The sequence below is a fragment of the Coregonus lavaretus genome (genome assembly GCF_964263955.1).
Source record: "Coregonus lavaretus genome assembly, chromosome: 9".
In the NCBI taxonomy this organism is placed as follows: Eukaryota; Metazoa; Chordata; class Actinopteri; order Salmoniformes; family Salmonidae; genus Coregonus; species Coregonus lavaretus.
The window spans coordinates 14,041,104-14,061,518 of record NC_139996.1 but is presented as its reverse complement, the minus strand read 5'-3'; the positions used below and the strand labels follow the sequence as shown (position 1 = coordinate 14,061,518).

The following is a 20,415-nucleotide window of genomic DNA, read 5'->3' as shown; positions in this document are numbered from 1 at the left end:
GAATGCTATTCCTTGACTACAGCTCAGTGTTCAACCCCATAGTGCCCTCAAAGCTCATCACTAAGCTAAGGACCCTGGGACTAAACACCTCCCTCTGCATCTGGATCCTGGACTTCCTGACGGGCCGCCCCCAGGTGGTAAGGGTAGGTAACAACACATATGCCACGCTGATCTTCAACACGGGGGCCCCTCAGGTGTGCATGCTCAGTCCCCTCCTGTACTCCCTGTTCACCCATGACTGCATGGCCAGGCACGACTCCAACACCATCATTATGTTTGCCGACGACACAACAGTGGTTGGCCTGATCACTGACAACGATGAGACAGCCTATAGGGAGGAGGTTAGAGACCTGGCTGTGTGGTGCCAGGATAACAACCTCTCCCTCAACATGATCAAGACAAAGGAGATGATTGTGGACTACAGAAAAAAGAAGAGGACCGAGCACGCCCCCATTCTCATCGACGGCGCTGTAGTGGAGCAGGTTGAGAGCTTCAAGTTCCTTGGTGTCCACATCACCAACAACCTATCATGGTCCAAACACACCAAGACCGTCGTGAAAATGGTACGACAAAGCCTATTCCCCCTCAGGAGCCTGAAAAGATTTGGCATGGGTCCTCAGATCCACAAAAGGTTCTACAGCTGCACCATTGAGAGCATCCTGACTGGTTGCATCACCGCCTGGTATGGCAACTACTCGGCCTCCGACCACAAGGCACTACAGAGGGTAGTGCGTACGACCCAGTACATCACTGGGGACAAGCTTCCTGCCATCCAGGACCTCTATACCAGGCGGTGTCAGAGGAAGGCCCTAAAAATTGTCAGACTCCAGCCACCCTAGTCATAGACTGTTCTCTCTGCTACCGCACGGCAAGCGGTACCGGAGCGCAAAGTATAGGTCCAAAAGGCTTCTTAACTGCTTCTACCTCCAAGCCATAAGACTCCTGAACAGCTAATCAAATGGCTACCCGGACTATTTGCATTCCCCCCCCCCCCCCCCCTCCCCTCCCCTCCCCGTTTCACGCTGCTGCTAATATCTATGCATAGTCTCTTTAACTCTACCTATATGTACATATTTCCTCAATTACCTCGACTAACCTGTTCCCCAGCACATTGACTCTGTACCGGTACCCCCTGTATATAGTCTCGCTACTGTTATTTTACTGCTGCTCTTTAATTATTTTACTTATCTATTTTTTACTTAACACTTATTTTTCTTAAAACTGCATTGTTGGTTAATAATAATAATGATAATATGCCATTTAGCAGACGCTTTTATCCAAAGCGACTTACAATCATGTGCGCATACATTTTTACGTATGGGTGGTCCCGGGGATCGAACCCACTACCCTGGTGTTACAAGCGCCATGCTCTACCAATTGAGCTACAGAGGACCGAGTAGTTAAGGGCTTGTAAGTAAGCATTTCACAGTAAGGTCTACACCTTTTGTATTCGACGCATATGACAAATAAAATGTGATTTGATTTGATGTCCGCTCACTGTTTTGCTGCTGCCAAACTTGATCTTTTAATAAAGCTTTGGTGATTAAGATTTATTTCAAAGCGGTCTGATGAGCCGAACACTTTATTGATAGTCATGACTAATTTGCGAATGCATTGGGCATGACAAAAAATACTGCCTTCACTGAGAGGAGGGGAGGCTATGCTTGGTTTTTAACCTCTACGGGATCGGTGTCCCGTATACGGGACGGTTGAGCTAACGTGAGCTAATGTGATTAGCATGACTTTTGTAAGTAACAGCAAACTTTCCAGGACATAGACATGTCTTATATGGGCAGAAAGCTTAAATTCTTGTTAATCTAACTGCACTGTCCAATTTACTGTAGCTATTACAGTGAGAAAATACCATGCTATTGTTTGAGGAGAGTGCACAACAACAAAAAAACGTATCACGGCAACTGGTTTGATACATTCACCTCTGAAGGTAAATAATGTACTTACATTCAGTAATCTTGCTCTGATTTGTCATCCTAAGGGTCCCAGAGATAAAATGTAGCATAGTTTTGTTTGATAAAATCAATTTTTATATTCAAATGTAGGAACTGGGTTCTACAGTTTGAACCCCTGCTGTCTCTGGCTCCACACCCACCCCGCCCGGCCATCTAGATGTGTGCAAGTTAGTGTATAAGCTAATGATCCATCATGTATGACATTCCTGGGAGTGTGTAAACTCATTTTTGTATGTTCTATGTAGATATGTACTTGAAAATGTATCAATTGACCAATTGACCAATTGGGCACACAAAATAGTACAGTATTGCAATGCTTCACTGGATCAATCTGAAACTTTGCACACACACTGCTGCCATCTAGTTGCCAAAATCTAAATTGTGCCTAAACTGCAATATTATATTGTGGCCTTTCCCTTGCATTTCAAAGATGATGGAACAAAAAAATAAATAGAAAACATGTTTTTTTGTTTATGTTATCTTTTACCAGATCTAATGTGTTATATTCTCCTACATTAATTTCACATTTCCACAAACTACAAAGTGTTCCCTTTCAAATGATATCAAGAATATGCATATCCTTGCTTCAGGTCTTGAGCTATAGGCAGTTAGATTTGGGTATGTAATCTTAGGCGAAAATGGGAAAAAAAGGGTCCGATCCTTAAGAATCAAATGAAATGAAATGGGGAAAAAACACGAGGTTTTTTATGTTTCTAAATACGAGGTTTACGGGCACAAAAAGCACATCTCTCTGGTTCCATGTGCATATGGGCTCTGTGCATCACGGCTGGATAGGCTTCCGTCGTGTTACAGCTAAGACCAGCTTTCGGTTGGTCTTAAATATCCCCAACAGCGCATACTGAAATTGGCACTTTGGCGCACCTTGTCAAGGACACACCTCAGATATTGCCACCCCGCAAGCGAGCTCATTTAACATTTTACATTACATTTTATTCATTTAGCAGACACTCTTATCCAGAGCGACTTACAGTTAGTGAGTGCATACATTATTTTTATTTTTTTCATACTGGCCCCCCGTGGGAATAGAACCCAGCTACATCCCTGCCGGCCATTCCCTCCCCTACCCTAGACGACGCTGGGCCAATTGTGCGCCGCCCCATGGGTCTCCCGGTCGCGGCCGGCTACGACAGAGCCTGGATTCGAACCAGGATCTCTAGTGGCACAGCTAGCACTGCGATGCAGTGCCTTAGACCACTGCGCCACTCGGGAGGTTTAAGACAGGTAAATGACCAATTACCATGGTTTGAAAATAGAAGAGCGCCGGCTTTAACAGGTCGATATTGCAAACGAGCGTGTGTTTGACAATTGCGCTGGCTTAACACCAGCTGCAAATAGAGTGCTAGGAGTCAGCTATACAGCACAAACATATCTGGGACCAGGCTATGACAGTGCTAAAAATGTGTGGCCAGACTGTGTTTAGGTGTTGGCGGTAGTGGTAATCAGTATGGCAACATCTGATGGTGACACTTACGACACTCAGGCTGCATACACCGCTCCACCTGTTCCAGATCCTCTGTACACTCCCCTAGGTTCGGAGACTTGAGCATTCGCTGGCGTGTCCTCATGCCTTTCCCACATGTTACACTGCAGACGCTCCAGTCCGACCACGGAGACAGCATACACAGGATGGTGTCTGCAGGGATATACCAGGCAGGCATAATACATTATACATAATAATGCCCCCTGCTGTTCAGAACAACAGTTTCAACATACATGACAACATTCATTTCCGCCATCTTCAGCTACTGGTTTTCATAGCTGAAGGGACTTGAAATGATCTTATTGTTTGAATGTATTCTCCTGCATGCTCTCCTCTGAGAGATCTGTCCATTTGAGTGTGTATCTAGCCGGTTGGATCTAGATAGGTACAGACTACAGAGGCCCCTTGGCAGATTGCTGAACAAGGCTGCCTGTCACAGTGCTTTTTAGATGGAGTGTCTATGGCCTGCCGCCCGGGGGCTGAGGCAGTTGTTGAGTGGGTGTTGGAAGAATTACTCACGGCACTCAGGCATCATGCAATTCTCCACCTCTGCCACCTCCGCCTTGCACATGGAACCATCTGAGGGGGGCATCTTCACCATGCGTTCACGCCGCTGCATACCCAGCCCACAGGTGGTGCTGCAGGGATCCCACTCGCCCCACTCCGTTACCACACAGCTACTGGGGGCTGATGGAGTTACAGGGACATACAGTGGGGAAAAAAAGTATTTAGTCAGCCACCAATTGTGCAAGTTCTCCCACTTAAAAAGATGAGAGAGGCCTGTAATTTTCATCATAGGTACACGTCAACTATGACAGACAAATTGAGGAAAAAAATTCCAGAAAATCACATTGTAGGATTTTTTATGAATTTATTTGCAAATTATGGTGGAAAATAAGTATTTGGTCACCTACAAACAAGCAAGATTTCTGGCTCTCACAGACCTGTAACTTCTTCTTTAAGAGGCTCCTCTGTCCTCCACTCGTTACCTGTATTAATGGCACCTGTTTGAACTTGTTATCAGTATAAAATACACCTGTCCACAACCTCAAACAGTCACACTCCAAACTCCACTATGGCCAAGACCAAAGAGCTGTCAAAGGACACCAGAAACAAAATTGTAGACCTGCACCAGGCTGGGAAGACTGAATCTGCAATAGGTAAGCAGCTTGGTTTGAAGAAATCAACTGTGGGAGCAATTATTAGGAAATGGAAGACATACAAGACCACTGATAATCTCCCTCGATCTGGGGCTCCACGCAAGATCTCACCCCGTGGGGTCAAAATGATCACAAGAACGGTGAGCAAAAATCCCAGAACCACACGGGGGGACCTAGTGAATGACCTGCAGAGAGCTGGGACCAAAGTAACAAAGCCTACCATCAGTAACACACTACGCCACCAGGGACTCAAATCCTGCAGTGCCAGACGTGTCCCCCTGCTTAAGCCAGTACATGTCCAGGCCCATCTGAAGTTTGCTAGAGTGCATTTGGATGATCCAGAAGAGGATTGGGAGAATGTCATATGGTCAGATGAAACCAAAATAGAACTTTTTGGTAAAAACTCAACTCGTCGTGTTTGGAGGACAAAGAATGCTGAGTTGCATCCAAAGAACACCATACCTACTGTGAAGCATGGGGGTGGAAACATCATGCTTTGGGGCTGTTTTTCTGCAAAGGGACCAGGACGACTGATCTGTGTAAAGGAAAGAATGAATGGGGCCATGTATCGTGAGATTTTGAGTGAAAACCTCCTTCCATCAGCAAGGGCATTGAATATGAAACGTGGCTGGGTCTTTCAGCATGAAAATGATCCCAAACACACAGCCCGGGCAACGAAGGAAGGTTCGTAAGAAGCATTTCAAGGTCCTGGAGTGGCCTAGCCAGTCTCCAGATCTCAACCCCATAGAAAAATATACCAGCAACAGTGTGTGAAAACCTTGTGAAGACTTACAGAAAACGTTTGACCTGTGTCATTGCCAACAAAGGGTATATAACAAAGTATTGAGAAACTTTTGTTATTGACCAAATACTTATTTTCCACCATAATTTGCAAATAAATTCATAAAAAATCCTACAATGTGATTTTCTTGATTTTTTTTCCTCATTTTGTCTGTCATAGTTGACGTGTACCTATGATGAAAATTACAGGCCTCTCTCATCTTTTTAAGTGGGAGAACTTGCACAATTGGTGGCTGCCTAAATACTTTTTTTCCCCACTGTATATACACTCATACACTGGGATGGGACTGTTATAGCAGCTTGCGATTACTGTTGTTAACATTTACTTGAGAATCTATGTTCCATTAATACACTGACTGAATATTAAGCCTGTTGGCATATAGCAGCTTTTCAACATAGGATTTGTGGTTGTTTTCATTTCCTGTTTTAGATTATTTTGACTATACGTCCTCATGCCATCATATTATAGACAAAACATCATATTTTAGTCTTTAACACAAAAGGCCTGAAACCACAACATGATCCTGATGTCACAATTTGGATAATCTCCATGTTTAAGTGAGACTCACAGCAGTCGTCGTTGACCACACACTTCTCTGTCTCCTCAGTGTTCAGAGAGCAGATGGATCCATCCTCTGGGAACTGTTTGATGTAGCGCTCCCGAGACCTCATCCCCATCCCACAGGACTCACTGCACGGAGACCAGCTGATCCAGTCTGACATCATACAGGTAGACGCTTCTAGGAACGGCAAGAGGCAAACACATAGCCTGGTTAAACCAGACTGAACTCAGTGATCACCATTGTGTCATGGTGAGTGCAGGGTTCAGTCTGGTTTAACCAGGCTAGCAAAGACGAGCAGGGTTATTGACATGTGACGAGCAGGGTTATTGACATACAGTGCCAGTCAAAAGTTTGGACACACCTACTCATTCAAGGGTTTTTCTTTATTTTTACTATTTTTTACATTGTAGAATAATAGTAAAGACATCAAAACTATGAAATAACACAAATGGAATCATGTAGTAACCAATTTATTTTTAAACAAATCAAAATATATTTTATATTTGAGATTCTTCAAATAGCCACCCTTTGCCTTGATGACAGCTTTGCACACTCTTGGCATTCTCTCAACCAGCTTCACCTGGAATGCTTTTCCAACAGTCTTGAAGGAGTTCCCACAAATGCTGAGCACTTGTTGGCTGCTTTTCCTTCACTCTGCTGTCCGACTCATCCCAAACCATCTCAATTGGGTTGAGGTCGGGGGATTGTGATGCCAGGTCATCTGATGCAGCACTCCATTACTCTCCTTCTTGGTAAAATAGCTCTTACACAGCCTGGAGGTGTGTTGGGTCATTGTCCTGTTGAAAAACAAATGATAGTCCCACTAAGCCCAAACCAGATGGGATGGTATCGCTGCAGAATGCTGTGGTAGCCATGCTGGTTAAGTGTACCTTGAATTCGAAATAAATCACAGACAGTGTCACCAGCAAAACCCCCCCACACCATAACACCTCCTCCTCCATGCTTTACGGTGGGAACCACACATGCAGAGATCATCCGTTCACCCACACGCGTCTCACAAAGACACGGCGGTTGGAACCAGGACAAATTTCCACCGGTCTAATGTCCATTGCTTGTGTTTCTTGGTTTCTTCTTCTTATTGGTGTCCTTTAGTTGTGGTTTTATTGCAGCAATTCGACCATGAAGGCCTGATTCACACAGTCCCCTCTGAACAGTTGATGTTGAGATGTGTCTGTGACTTGAACTCTGTGAAGCATTTATATGGGCTGCAATTTCTGAGGCTGGTAACTCTAATAAACTTATCCTCTGCAGCAGAGGTAACTCTGGGTCTTCCATTCCTGTGGCGGTCCTCATGAGAGCCAGTTTCATCATAGCGCTTGATGGTTTTTGCGACTGCACTTGAAGAAACGTTCAAAATTCTTGAAATGTTCCGTATTGACTGACCTTCATGTCTTAAAGTAATGATGGACTGTCGTTTCTCTTTGTTTATTTGAGCTGTTCTTGCCATAATATGGGCTTGGTCTTTTACCAAATAGGGTTACTTCTGTATACCCCCCCTACCTTGTCACAACACAACTGATTGGCTCAAACGCATTAAGAAATAAATTCCACAAATTAACTTTTAACAAGGCACACCTGTTAATTGAAATGCATTCCAGGTGACTACCTCATGAAGCTGGTTGAGAGATTAACCAAGAGTGTGCAAAGCTGTCATCAAGGCAAAGGGTGGCTATTTGAAGAATCTCAAATATAAAATATATTTTGATTTGTTTAACACTTTTTTGGTTACTACATGATTCCATATGTGTTATTTCATAGTTTTGATGTCTTCACTATTATTCTACAATGTAAAAAATAGTAAAAAATAAAGAAAAACCCTTGAATGAGGAGGTGTCCAAAATGTTGAATGGTAGTGTACATCACTACTAGCTGACACCTCTGAATTCCGCTGCCATCCATCTGGTAACAAGTAACACACCCAACATAAATTATTCACTCTGCTCTCTCAAATTATCTGGGAACAGAATTTGTAAATAGATTTGTTTTCAGAGAGGATGGATGAACTTTCGGGAACTTTAACATGGATTTCTCTCTCGTCTGGTCCATCCCACTGCCTGGCTGCAGATTGGGAGCATTAGTGAGCGTAGCTTAATAAAGCAGAACTAAGTGAATCATTAATAAGAGCTGTAAATAAATGTGGCCCCAATGAGGCCCACAGGGGCCCCGGCCAGCTTCAGGAATATCAATCAACTACTGACCGTTAACAGAGCGATAAATTAAAACAAAGGAGTGATGTGCAGGTAGAAAAGCTTGCAATGCCAGTCCTATTAATCAATAGTGTGCAGTAGAGCGAAACGATAGCCTTGAACAATTCAAACCCACTCATCAAGCGCTGACAAAGCTGAGACTTGGGGGCCCGAAAGATATTAATGGAGGTAGGAGAGAGAGAAAGATAATAGGAAGAAGGGGCAAAGGAGAAAGAGAGAGAGAGACACCTCTGCATGACTGATCATGTGACTTTGAGAAGAGTGGTCTTAATTGACAACTTTGATGAGAATTGGACAAAGGAGCAGTTACTTTCTGAGAGAGAAAGTTAATGCCAATCTGACTGAATAGAACAGCCTTAAGACCTGCCTTGTTTCCTGGAGGAAGAAGCGTTTGTGGAATATCATATGTCTTTTGACCTCTACCCGATTATGGCACTTGGTGAGACTCCAAATTCCCCCAGCTTTGCTTCTTGTGTTTGAATGCCAAGGACAAAACTGTGTTAATTGTGCATCTTAGGTAGCACGTAAACCGTGAAAGGGAAAACAATGGTAACACCATATACTGTAGGTCGTTATCAATAAAATGTCACAATGCGGCGCAGAGCGTTCGATTTGACTGCTGGGAGGTAAGGAGACCCCCAGCTCCGCTAAAACCATTGACAACTACGTGCCACTTTCAAGAGATTGTTTAAAAAAATGTTATAACTATTTGGTTTTAATATTATCACCACTTGAAGAGCATAGTCAGAACAACATATTTCCGATTATTCCACATTTAGCTCTATCATCAGAGTTATACAGCAAGTAACTGCATGCTTTTCATGATCAGTAAACATCAATTGATCATGTAATTTCAGATACGTGAGGGTAGCCTATCCATTTGGCATGTAGCTAGCTACAACGTATCATTTAGCTTGCTTCATCAGAGATTAGGCTTTTGGAAAGAGCTTGACATCGGCAAGTCCCCGTTCTGGTAAAGTTGTCAGTCGGACAACTGTCATCCCCACTATAGATGGCAAGCAAATCAAACAATATTTGGATATAGCCATCTAGTTCATCCCCTGAAAGTTAGCTTGTTAACTAACCATATTGACCTAATCTGTTATTAGCTAGTTTGCCAATTTGACGTGGTCCATCAGTCAATGTAGCCTATCATGTCTGTCAGCAGCAATCGTGATTAAACACTCTTAAAAACAATGTTGAAAAGGGGAAAATGTTAGCTAACTTCACTAGGTAGGCTTACATTGGTTGGAGAAAAAAGTACATTAGGTAAATTTACCACTAGCCTATATGTTTAGCCAACTGTACAACGTTTCTACCGGTAGCTTGCAAGGTAAACCTTATCAGATAACAGTACATCCACAAATGTGTCCTTCTGCTGCTTGCTTGACAGGCAGAGCCCACAAAGGATGGGAAATTAACCTAAACCACTCATACTTGTCAGGTATAGTTCACTTTTATTTCATATCACTCAAATATCCAATTAATGGTGGCCAATATTTAGAGATATCGTGAGGCAAAAAATTACATGATCAATAGATTTTTACTGATCATGAAAAGCATGCGGTTACTTGCTGTATTACTCTGCTAAATGTGCGCAATTGTTTTGCATGGAATAATCTGAAATGTGTAGTTATGATCTATGCTCTTCAAGAGGTGATGATATTACAACCAAATAGTTCACATTTATTAAACAATCCCTTGAAAACGACACGCAGTTGTCAATGGTTTTAGCAGAGCAGGGGTCTCCTTGCCCCCCAGCAGGCTAATCGAACGCTCTGCACCTTATTGTGACGTTTTATTGATAACGACCTATTTCCTTGTGCTTGGCTAAGAAGTTGGTGGAGGAGCATGACATCATCTCAACCCTAATCCCTGTTCTCATAAACATGGGACCACTCCCATGTTAGATCTTAGTTCAGTCTGTTTGCACATGGATATGTTGACTGTCTTTTTTCAATATGATTACACAGGGATCACCAGCTCAGCCTGCAGAGCAGCAGATGAACACACAAGCCTTTAGCCAACAACCTATTTTTTTATACTTCTTTACGAATTACTTTGTTTTAAACAGTCAACTGTTTACACCAGGGATGGGCAACTTTGATGAGGGGCCGCAGCGGCTCGCAGGTTTGCGTACCCACATCCATACCCACACATGCAGTTCACTGATTTGTACAATCAATCCATTTCTGCAGTTAAACTACTTAACTATCTTAACTAAATGCATTAAACCAGTAGCCAGGGCCGGCCCTAGCCTTTTGGGGGCCCTAAGCAAGATTTGGTTGGGGGGCCCACCCACCTGGCGGGAAAAAACATTTTACTGCAATTCTACACATTTTGCCATGGGCATAGAGAAAATGTTGCAGATTTAACTTAAAGCAAGTTTCTGCAATTCTACACATTTTGCCATGGGGCAGAGAGAAAAAATGTGCAGTTTTACAGCTAATCTCCTGCAATTCTAAATATTTGCTATGACTTATGCATTTTTACATTTTTAGCAGACGCTCTTATCCAGAGCGACTTACAGTTAGTGAGTGCATACATTTTCATACTGGCCCCCTGTGGGAATCGAACCCACAACCCTGGCGTTGCAAACGCCATGCTTTACCAACTGAGCTACATGGGACTATGCCATGTTAATATGATATCTGAGTGAGAGTGATTAACAAAATTAATGGGGGCCCACTGGAGGTCAGGGCCCCTGGGCAGATGCCCTGCGTGCCCAGTCGGTATTGGGCCATGTTTACAACTTTAGATAGCTGGCTAGACTAATTTACCAATCTCAAAATTGTTCGCTGACATGGCTAATTGAGTGACTGTCAGTGACTGACATAACAAGAGAAAAACTTCTGATGCACAACCACATTTCTAAATTGCACCTTATGTATTCTACTATTCTAACCCTCAACAGTAAGTTGAGACCCCGACTGAGTTTTTGTTGTTGTTGTTGTAATTGTTGGTTGGGAGCTCAATTTTGGGAAATTAATCCAGGACCGCCAGTTGCCCATCCATGGTTTACACCTTATGGCATCTACAATAATGATTCCTAAATCATAAAATATATTTATGTACTATGAATTTATAATTCAAGCAGTCTTTTCCCTGTTTTTGAAAGCTCTTACATACAGACATTGGAGATGGAACAACATGTTCTCAACGAGACAAAACATTGTCAGTTGAATTCTCATGCAAAAACAATAGACATTTCACCCACTATAAGGCAAACAACTGTCTTCATGTCTAAATTGAGGAGACTTTATCAGCCGACTCAGACCAGTGATTGAACTGTGCCATTCAAGAGCATGCATTAGTGCTATGAATGAGAACCAGGACTGTGACACTGTCCTTAGTCCTCACCCTCCTTGCTGCAGCCAGGCCCCATGCAGGGCTTGAAGTCCTGGGTATGAGGGCAGGACACACTGAGGTCCAGCTGAGCCTTCAGCATCCTCTGTCTCATCCTCCGGCCCTTGTCACAGTTGGCTGAGCTGCAGGCTGACCACGGAGACCAGTTGGAGTAGATGCACGTCTCTGGAGTGTCGTCTGGAGGGAGAAATTCTCTATGAGACAATGAATTGACAAGTCATATAGGTCAGCTAGGTTGACTATAACTGAATTGGTTAAATGTAACTATTTTGACATATTCTAATGAGACCATGTTGGTGGGGAGGGGGGTATTCATATGCACTGTTCATGTATGTAACCCTATATTTTCACTGGTTTAGAATGTGCTGGTGCTGTATATTATGCACTAATGCCTAATTGCCTATAAAAGTAAATGCAAGTTCATACAGTTCAGGTCTTGCTCTAACCACAGTGTATAGTTACTGTACAGTACCCACAGTATGTGTACTGTAATGTACTGGAGACCGTCCTGTTTAGGAAACAGACAGTGTTGTGCTCAACAGAATGACGGTAGAGAGAACAAATAATTTGGTTGAGGTTCAAAGGTAGTGTTGGAATGTAATTGCACGGTGTGGTTACATTTTACATTTTAGTCATTTAGTAGACGCTCTTATCCAGAGTGCATACATTATTTTTTTTTTTTTCATTATTAGAAACATAAACCCCATCAGGTTCATTTCTGAAGCTTGGCCGTGTTCATGCTTTTCAGCAGACAGACATCTGGAGGTTTAAACAGGCTGCCAGGCAAAGCATACTTAATTAAAGTCTCCAGCAAATACAGTGTGTGGTTTTTAAATTGAACATCCCAAATTGGTTGAGATAAAGCGATTACTCACCTTCCTCCTTCTCCTCCTGGCCAATATCTGCCACGATATCGTCCACCGTGTCCGGGACAATATTGCACTGCTCTCCCTGTGGGCAAGAAACATGATTCAACATCACAAACACTGATACAATTCTAAATTTACCATCTAATATCATATATTCTCATTGGAGACAAGGGTATTTATTTTCTGGGCAATCTTCAGTAAAAGGTTAGGTCAATATGACATCTGGTTGTTGGTTTAAAAGAGATTTCGTTTTTTTTTTCTTTGCTTTAAGTGTCAGGAGACAACCACACTGTCAATTTTCTCTGTGTTTTTCAAAGACTTGCTATTATCACTATGGCAATATATTGCCCATTCAAAGAGCTATGTATCCAAAGTAACATTACATGTATAGCGACTGTGAGGAGAGTTATGTTGCATGAACATTCACATCTCTTCAGAGAGAGGGAGCAGAGACAGACAGACAGAGAGCGGAATGAATGAGGCATGTGCTATAGTTACCTTTCGGGCTATCCTCTCCACCACTACCCGGGCCAAGGCTGTGATAGGGCCTCCCTCTGTGTCATAAAAGGGGCTCTGGGGGTGGTCCAGGCTGGTCAGGGACCGGATCCTCTCCTGGGGTATTGTGGGCTTGTTGGGAGACTGGAATGGTACAGGTACAGGGTGGAGTATGAGTGATACAATATGGGCATAGGGCCAGGAGTAACTGTAACACAGTGTAATATAGGTCCATGGAAGGGAGATAGTATAACAGTACTAACAGTAATACTAACAGGAGTTAGTATGGGCACAGGGTTGGCAGAAACTGTAACACAGGGTAGTATGGGAACAGGGCTGGTACAGTAGTAACTGTAACACAGGGTAGTATGGGAACAGCAGTGGAGGCTCTTCAGAGGAAGAAGGGGAGGACCATCATTTCATAAAAATAAAATAGTGGAACATTAAAAAAGTGATCTTTTTAGATAAAACTATACTAAACATATTCACGTCATCAAATACAGTGCCTTGCAAAAGTATTCATCCCTCTTGCCGTTTTTCCTGTTTTGTTGCATTACAACCTGTAATTTAAATGGATTTGGATTTGGATTTCATGTAATGGACATACACAAAATAGTCCAAATTGGTGAAGTGAAATGAAAAAAATTACTTAAATAACGGAAAAGTGGTGCGTGCATATGTATGCACCCCCTTTGCTATGAAGCGGCACCATGAAGACCAAGGAGCTCTCCAAACAGGTCAGGGACAAAATTGTGGAGAAGTACAGATCAGGGTTGGGTTATAAAAAAATATCAGAAACTTTGAACATCCCACGGAGCACCATTAAATCCATAATTTAAAAACGGAACGAATATAGCACCATAACAAACCTGCTAAGAGAGGGCCGCCCACCAAAACTCACGGACCAGGCAATGAGGGCATTAATCAGAGAGGCAACAAAGAGACCAAAGATAACCCCGAAGGAGCTGCAAAGCTCCACAGTGGAGATTGGTGTATCTGTCCATAGGACCACTTTAAGCCGTACACTCCACAGAGCTGGGCTTTACGGAAGAGTGGCCAGAAAAAAGCCATTGCTTAAAGAAAAAAATAAGCAAACACGTTTGGTGTTGGCCAAAAGGCATGTGGGAGACTCCCTAAACATATGGAAGAAGGTACTCTGGTCAGATGAGACTAAAATTGAGCTTTTTGGCCATCAAGGAAAACGCTATGTCTGGCGCAAACCGAACACCTCTCATCATTCCGAGAACACCATCCCCACAGTGAAGCATGGTGGTGGCAGCATCATGCTGTGGGGATGTTTTTCATCGGCAGGGACTGGGAAACTGGTCAGAATTGAAGGAATGATGGATGGCGCTAAATTCAGGGAAATTCTTGAGGGAAACCTGTTTCAGTCTTCCAGAGATTTGAGACTGGGACGGAGGTTCACCTTCCAGCAGGACAATGACCCTAAGCATACTGCTAAAGCAACACTCTAGTGGTTTAAGGGGAAACATTTAAATGTCTTGGAATGGCCTAGTCAAAGCCCAGACCTCAATCCAATTGAGAATCTGTGGTATGACTTAAAGATTGCTGTACACCAGCGGAACCCATCCAACTTGAAGGAGCTGGAGCAGTTTTGCCTTGAAGAATGGGCAACAATCTCAGTGGCTAGATGTGCCAAGCTTATAGAGACATACCCCAAAATACTTGCAGCTGTAATTGCTGCAAAAGGTGGCTCTACAAAGTATTGACTTTGGGGGGGGTGAATAGTTATGCACGCTCAAGTTTTCAGTTTTTTGGTCTTATTTCTTGTTTGTTTGCATCTTCAAAGTGGTAGGCATGTTGTGTAAATCAAATTATAGAAACCCCCCAAAAAATCAATTTTAATTCCAGGTTGTAAGGCAACACAATAGGAAAAATGCCAAGGGAGGTGAATACTTTCGCAAGCCACTGTAGATGCGAGAAGGAATTATATATACAACGAGCTGTTTGCATGTGTCTGGTATGAAAGTCAACTGTGTTTGCGTGTGATCAGGGGTGTATTCATTGCGCCGACTATGTTGAAAAACATTTCTTAAACGGAAGCAAACGTGGATAAACATACCTGAATTTTCCAGTAGAAACTCTCGTTTGCAACTGTTGGACTAATGATTACACCCTAGATCAGCTAGATGCAGGCAAGAGTGTGCAAGGCGGTATTTAATGTGTCCCTGTCTGTCACCTTGATTACTCAACATTCTCTCAACCTGTGCACCTACATTGTAAAATTGTATTCATAGGCTAGGTTGTAGCAACCTCATGGTGGGTACAGGGAATATTCTAGTATCATGTAGTAGCCTAAATCTATTGTTACATTAAATGAAATATGAATGACAGTCATCCAATATGCTGTAATATAAATAAGGCCAGGTTCATGATGTTTTCAAAATCATCCTCCCTCATCTTAATTGGCACTGACCTCCACAGGGGCACAGGGCTGGTAGTAACTGTAACGCAGGGTAGTGTGGGCACAGGGAGGGGCGCTAGTGAAACAGTGTGGGCACAGGGCTGAGCGAGAGCGAGAACCTCGTCATGTTCAGCTGCCATCTGTTAGGGGACTCAGTGTTTGATCTCAATATGCATAATTGATCAACTGTGTAATATTCCTTTTATGAGTGATTTATGACATTGTTTCCTGCTAGGTGCTTGGTGAATCACCTTTCATGATTCTGTTCCAAAACAGTTACTTCAGGGAAGAAAAAACTACAAATGCCATTGAGTCCCTTTCTACTTTAACTCCAGGGAATCTAGTTTTAGTTTTTAGATTTATTAATTGGTACTGCAGCCAACAGTAGCCAAAAACTAAGTAACTAAATCACATATGGAGTAGATGAATGTATTCGTCATCTGCTTTCTTTGCATAGAAAACATAAATTATATTTACAGACTGTGGATTAGGGTATATGTGTGGGTCTACATTTGCGTCTGGATTTATCTTCAGTGTCATTTCTGGCCTATAGATGGCAGTGTCTTTCCATTTATTTTCCCAGTGTCTTTTAAAGCCAGCAGAAAATGAACTATAAATTCCAGGGCAGGATTTGTTGGGGACATATTTACAGTGTAGAGACAAATAGTCTGTGAGGCAGCCACTTGGGTAAATATGCACGCCTCAATAAAATGACTACACAGTGAATGTGCTGCTTTATGTTAACAGTGGGTTTTTTGCTGAATCTGTTTCATGGGTTCTTCAGCCGAGGTTGAGTCATTTGTATATTCATGAGCCATAAACTAAAAATAAAAAAGCAACGCTCCTGCACTATTAATGAAAGTAGATCAAAAGCTTTCATTCCAGATTCATGGAAAAATACAGAGGCCTGGTTTTGAAAGTTAGAAAGGCAGAGGTATTTTACTAGATAACTGAACCAGACCAAGAAACCAGAGCCATTTATTAAATATTGACCCCTTGTTTGGGGGCCCAGGACCCTCACCTCGTAGGTGACCCCGCTGTCAGTGCCTGCGTCCCAGGGGATGAGGTCTTGGTCCAGCCTCTGGACCCAGCCACACTCCTTGGTGCAGAGGTCCTCTGCAGACAGCCCCACATTCCAGTCAGGGCTGGGCCCCAGCATGCTCAGAAAGGACATGAGGTGACGGGTACGGTCCACTGAGAACTCAGCCGAGGGAGCTGCCCGCCTGGAAAGACAAACAGATATACAGACATGTACCGTATGCTCCTCAATGTGCAGATTGACAAAGCGAAAACTGGTTTTTAGAAATGTTTGCAAATGTATTAAAAATAAAAAACAGAAATACCTTATTTACATAGGTATTCAGACCCTTTGCTATGAGACTCGAAATTGAGCTCAGGTGTATCCTGTTTCCATTGATCATCCTTGATTTGTTTCTACAATTTGATTAGAGTCCACCTGTGGTAAATTCAATTGATTGGAAATGATTTGGAAGGCACACACCTGTCTATATATGGTCACACAGTTGACAGTGCATGTCAGAGCAAAAACCAAGCCATGAGGTTGAAGGAATTGTCCGTAGAGATCCGAGACAGGACTGTGTCGAGGCACAGATCTGGTGAAGGGTACCAAAACATTTCTGCAGCATTGAAGGTCCCCAAGAACACAGTGGCCTCCATCATCCTTAAATGGAAGAAGTTTGGAACCACCACAACTCTTCCAAGAGCTGGCCATCTGGCCAAACTGAGCAATCGGGGGAGAAGGGCCTTGGTCAGGGAGGTGGCAAAGAACCCGATGGTCACTCTGACAGAGCTCTATAGTTCCTCTGTGGAGATGGGAGAACCTTACAGAAGGACAACCATCTCTGCAGCACACCCCCAATCAGGCCTTTATGGTTGAGTGGCCAGACGGAAGCCACTCCTCAGTAAAAGGCACATGACACCCCACTTGGAGTTTGCCAAAAGGCACCTAAAGACTCTCAGACCATGAGAAACAAGATTCTCTGATCTGATGAAACCAAGATTGAACTCTTTGGCCTGAATGCCAAGCGTCACGTCTGGAGGAAACCTAGCACCATCCCTATGGAGAAGCATGGTGGTGGCAGCATCATACCTGTGGGGATGTTTTTCAGCGGCAGGGACTGGGAGACTAGTCAGGATCGAGGCAAAGATGAACGGAGCAAAGTACAGAGAGATCCTTGATGAAAACCTGCTCCAGAGCGCTCAGGAACTCAGACTGGGACAAATGTTCACCTTCCAACAGTACAACGACCCTAAGCACACAGCCAAGACAACGCAGGAGTGGCTTCAGGACAAGTCTCTGAATGTCCTTGAGTGGCCCAGCTAGAGCCCGGACTTGAACCCGATCTAACATCTCTGGAGAGACCTGAAAATAGCTGTGCAGCAACACTCCCCATCCAACCTGACAGAGCTTGAGAGGATCTGCAGAGAAGAATGAGAGAAACTCCCCATATACAGGTGTGCCAAGCTTGTAGCGTCATACCCAAGAAGACTCAATGCTGTAATCGCTGCCAAAGGTGCTTCAACAAAGTACTGAGTAAAGGGTCTGATTACTTATGTAAATGTATTATTTCCGTTTTTTTATTTTTTATAAATTAGCATACATTCTAAAAAACCTGTTTTTGCTTTGTCATTATGGGGTATTGTGTGTAGATTGATGAGGGGAAAAAACAATTGAATCAATTTTAGAATAAGGCTGTAATGTAACAAAATATGGAAAAAGTCAAGGGGTCTGAATACTTTCCGAAGGAGCTGTACAATATTCAACTGTGGTGTTTGTGTAGATGCAGCACATACCACACCAATTTTGTGCTTTAAGTGTTTAAATAAGCTTTGTACCGTGCCGTGAAAAAGTATTTGGCTCCTTTCTTATTTCCTCTATTTTTGCATAGTTTTTATATTAATGTTATCAGATCTTCAACCAAAACCTAATATTAGATAAACACAGTTTATTAGCTAAACCTGAGTTTACAAATAACAAAATAAATGTATACTTATTTAATTTATTTAATTAATTAACAAAGTTATGCAACACCCAATTCCCCTGTGTGAAAAAGTAATTGCCCCCTTACACTCAATACTGTAACTGGTTGTGCCACATTTAGCTGCAATGACTGCAACCAAATGCTTCCTGTAGTTGTTGATCAGTCTCTCACATCGCTGTGGAGGAATTTAGGCCCACTCGTCCAAACAGTTGACTGAAGTTTGCCAAAAAGCACCTGGATGATCATCAAGACTCTTGGAAGAATGTTCTATGGACAGATGTATAACTTTTTGGATGACATGGTTCCCATTATGCCTGGCGAAAACCAAACACTGCATTCCACAGTAAGAACATCATACCAAAGGTCAAGAATGGTGGTGGTAGTGTGATGGTTTGGGGATACTTTGTTGCCTCAGGACCTGGATGACATGCCTTAATAGAAGGAACCATGAATTTTGCTCTGTATCAGAGAATTCTACAGGAGAATGTCAGGCCATCTGTCTGTGAGCTGAAGCTGAAGCGCAGCTGGGTCATGCAGCAAGACAATGATCCAAAACACACAATCATGTCTACATGAAAATGTCTAAAAAGCAACACATTTGAAGTTTTGGAATGGCCTAGTCAAAGTCCAGACCTAATCCCAATTGAAATGTTGTGGCAGGACTTGAAATATGCAGTTCATACTTGAAAACCCACAAACATTGCTGAGTTAAAGCAGTTATTGAGTGTAAGGGGGCAATTATTTTTCACACAGGGGCATTGGGTGTCGCATAACTTTGTTTATGAAATAAGTATGTCATTTTTGTGTTATTTGTTCACTAAGGTTCCCTTTATCTAATATTAGGTTTTGGTTGAAGATTTGATAACATTCAGTACAACAAATATGCAAAAGTCGAGAAAATTAACAAGGGGGCAAATACTTTTTCAAAGCACTCATTCATAAAGTTTAGTTGGATAAATATTCAGAATTACCACTCACACTATCTTAAGTCCAAACAAAGAAGTATAACACATTTCTGTCATAAACGCTCAACATATTAATAAATAATAACTTGTTTCTATTTAGAACTCATTAGAGGGAATAATGTTGTATCATAGACAGCAGAAGGCATTCGAGAAGTGTTAATGAGACAGATGTTATGTTGGAGATGTTAGGCTGGAGGATGTGTGTGGAGGTTAAAAAAATAGATTATGATTCCATCCCAAATAGCATCCTATTCCCTATATAGTGCACTACTTTTCACCAGACCCTATAGGCCCTGGTCAAAAGTAGTGCACTAAATAGGGAACAGGGTGCCATTTGGGACTCTTTGTATGTGTTAATTGCCACTACACTAATACTAAGAGGAGAAGAACAGCCAGTAACATCTCAATAGTTACTGAAAGAGGTGTGAAGAGCTCATTAAAATTGACAAGGATTATCAACCAAACTCTTTACATGAACTGAAATAAAAGATCCCAGAAATTCGAGCTGAAATAAAAGATCTCAGAAATATTCCATATGCAAAAAATGCTTTTTGTGCACAAATCTGTGCTTGTTAGCGAGCATTTGTTCTTTGCCAAGATAACTGACAGGTGTCGCATATCAAGAAGCTGATTACACAGGTGCACCTTGTGCTTGGGACAATAAAAGCCACTCTTAAATGTGCAGCTTTGTCACACAACACAATGCCACAGATGTCTCAAGTTTTGAGGGAGCGTGCAATTGGCATGCTGACTGCAGGAATGTCCACCAGAGCTGTTGCCAGAGAATCTAATATTAATTTCTCTACCATAAGCCACCTCCAACGTTGTTTTCGAGAATTTAGCAGTACGTCCAATCGGCCTCACAACCGCAGATCACGCGGTGGGGTTACGGTAGGGGCAGTCATAAGCTACGGACAATGAACACAATTGCATTTTATCAATGGCAATTTGAATGCACAGAGATACCGTGACAAGATCCTGAGGCCCACTGTCGTGCCATTCATCCGTCACCATCACCTCATGTTTCAGTATGATAATGCACAGCCCCATGTCGGATCTGTACACAATTCCTG

The 20,415-nt window shown here is 42.7% G+C and overlaps 1 protein-coding gene across 1 annotated transcript in view; it reads right to left on the bottom strand.

Annotated features, from left to right (window-relative positions):
- Window positions 1-20,415, bottom strand: part of spon1b (spondin 1b) — a 107,784-nt gene that overhangs the window by 28,503 nt on the left and 58,866 nt on the right. Inside the window, exons 8-14 of the mRNA XM_084168953.1 lie at window positions 16,397-16,598; window positions 12,954-13,094; window positions 12,462-12,537; window positions 11,581-11,763; window positions 5,999-6,169; window positions 3,988-4,155; window positions 3,460-3,621 (exon numbers count right to left, since the gene is read on the bottom strand). Coding sequence (XP_084025079.1) covers window positions 3,460-3,621; window positions 3,988-4,155; window positions 5,999-6,169; window positions 11,581-11,763; window positions 12,462-12,537; window positions 12,954-13,094; window positions 16,397-16,598 — 1,103 coding nt within the window. The remainder of the gene's footprint in view (window positions 1-3,459; window positions 3,622-3,987; window positions 4,156-5,998; window positions 6,170-11,580; window positions 11,764-12,461; window positions 12,538-12,953; window positions 13,095-16,396; window positions 16,599-20,415) is intronic.